The 2,085-nt window shown below is 46.1% G+C and overlaps 1 protein-coding gene across 1 annotated transcript; it reads right to left on the bottom strand.

The window, feature by feature from the left end:
- Positions 1-79: 79 nt before the first annotated feature.
- On the bottom strand, positions 80-837 carry H257_10356 (hypothetical protein). Its single transcript, XM_009836873.1, has one exon. The coding sequence runs from the start codon at positions 580-582 to the stop codon at positions 142-144; it is 441 nt and encodes a 146-aa protein (XP_009835175.1). The 5' UTR covers positions 583-837; the 3' UTR covers positions 80-141.
- Between the last annotated feature and the right edge of the window lie 1,248 nt (positions 838-2,085).

Genomic DNA, 2,085 nt, shown 5'->3' with positions numbered 1-2,085 from the left:
CATAAACTAAGCTAATTTATGCATACTACCAGCCTTGGATTATACAATTGGCAATAACACTTCAATTATCATATAATATGGTTGCGCTTTTATTTCATTAACAGTCCCCGACTTTACGATCTTTACTGCAAAATAACGCGCTCATTGGCATCTTTGAAGCATCCCATTTGAGGAGCGAAAAGTCCTATTCGACTGATGGTCGCTAGTCCACCGCAGAACGCGCACAGACGCAGCCATTGACGAGGGGCGACGTCCCAGGGCGTCATCGAAAGTGGTGCTATTGTCGTGTTCTTCAAGAGAGCGGCGCAGGACGGGGTCGTTGTAGTAGGCGGCGACCAGCTGGCTATGATTTTCCTCGACCTGGTCGATGTCGACATCAGACCAGAAGCGAAGAATGCGCTCACGACGCGGGTCCAGCACATCACGAACGAAGTGGGCCGGCCGAAGTCCAACCAGATGACCAGGTAAAACTGGAGGTGCATCCTGCTCCCGCGGCAGGCTGCTGTGGTACCCTGCAGCTTGATCACCAGAGTCTCCGCTAGGCCACGATTTGCTTAAGGACGGCAGCTTTGTCGGCAACATCCAAACGCAGTAAGCAGTCCCGGGCCATTAAGCGCGTGAACGGCTTGAAGTACTTGACGTCGACGCGACTTTTGCGCTTCCGGGATCCTTCCTCCGTGATCTCCACCTTGTTGCGGCCCTCAAAAGTGCTGAAGTTGCATCGCACCATCGGGTTGCCGTCCTGGTCCCTCGAGACAATATCGAGACCGAACTCCAACAGTGCTTAGACTGGAATGGAGTGGTGCACGGCGGCATTGGGCTCGTTTGAGTCAGTAAGGAGTGCAAAAAAATGGCTTAGTTTATGCACGAAGTTGACCTTTCTTTATGCACTTGCAGAGCTATTTTTAGAATATGCATAATTTTATGAGGCCTGCTTCATTCAAATGCACGTATTTTTATTCCTTGACATTCAAATGATAAAAATAAATATTGCATCATTGCTATGTTATGTTATAATTTATGACAAACAATGTTTGTTAACTTATTGCTATCTTCGGAGAAATCGGAATGTTTGATGCTCCGATTCTTGCCCACTATTGTCCCAACTTAGTGAACTCTTATCAACTTCCATAGACACCATCGAGATCTACTTGCACGCGAAAGTTTATGGCATATCGCCCAACCATTGGATGCCACGAATTATGGCATAAAATGACGAAAATCTCCATAAAATGGTGAAATGACAAAGTCACGAAGTTGTTTCGTCTGGATACCACAAAATCCAAAGGAAATATTACAAAACTATAGCAAGAAAGTTCACGAATTATGGCATAAAAAAATGGACCAAAATGGTCAATTTCTCATGCAAAGACAAGTCCATGTGACCACTTCAACATCAATGTTCTGTCAAAACGGCGCTTTTCGAAAACCGCAGCAACCATACAGCACAGAGATGGGCCTTTGGACCACCACGTTGGACGAGATCGTGCAGCAGTCCACCATACTAGTACGCATCACGGGACATTCGAAATGTCCCCTCGAAGGCATCCTCGTTTCCTTGCAGTATTTCGGCAACCCACAATGCCCCCGACAAGATGGAGACCCGCTTTGACGTCTTCAAGAGGTAGGCGGAGTAGTGGTAGACCAGGTATGACATCAACCTCATGCGACGTCGCTTGAGGCGCCGCCGACGAAGCAGGATCATCATGGTCGTGACCATTGTTTTGGCGCGCAAGTTTGAATCCGGATGAATCCAGACGGTTTCACCATCTCTTCTTTTTGTCTTGCGTTTGTATATTGGACAAATTTTGTAAAATCTCATTTCGAGTTTTGGCATATTTTTATGGCGTGGTATCCAGAGGAGCCCCAAGAAATCAAGTTAGTCGAAGTCATGTACTTTCTCGGATTGTTAAGGGCGGGTCTGGATGCCACAAAAAATGGCATAAACTGGCCGTTTTTCCAAGAAAAGTTGCCAAAATCGAAATGTTCCATTTATCGAGATTTTGTGCGTCTGGATGCCGCCAAAGTTCAAAAATTTATGCCACAATTTCCTTGAGAATCGGGTGTTTTATGGCATAAAAGAAA

This window comes from Aphanomyces astaci, assembly GCF_000520075.1.
Source record: "Aphanomyces astaci strain APO3 unplaced genomic scaffold supercont1.27, whole genome shotgun sequence".
NCBI classification, from domain to species: domain Eukaryota; phylum Oomycota; class Saprolegniomycetes; order Saprolegniales; family Verrucalvaceae; genus Aphanomyces; species Aphanomyces astaci.
This window is presented reverse-complemented; position numbering and strand designations above follow the sequence as displayed.

Bases quoted from the DNA above. Each gene is read 5' to 3' on its own strand.
- H257_10356 (XM_009836873.1), bottom strand. From the start codon at position 582: ATGTTGCCGACAAAGCTGCCGTCCTTAAGCAAATCGTGGCCTAGCGGA.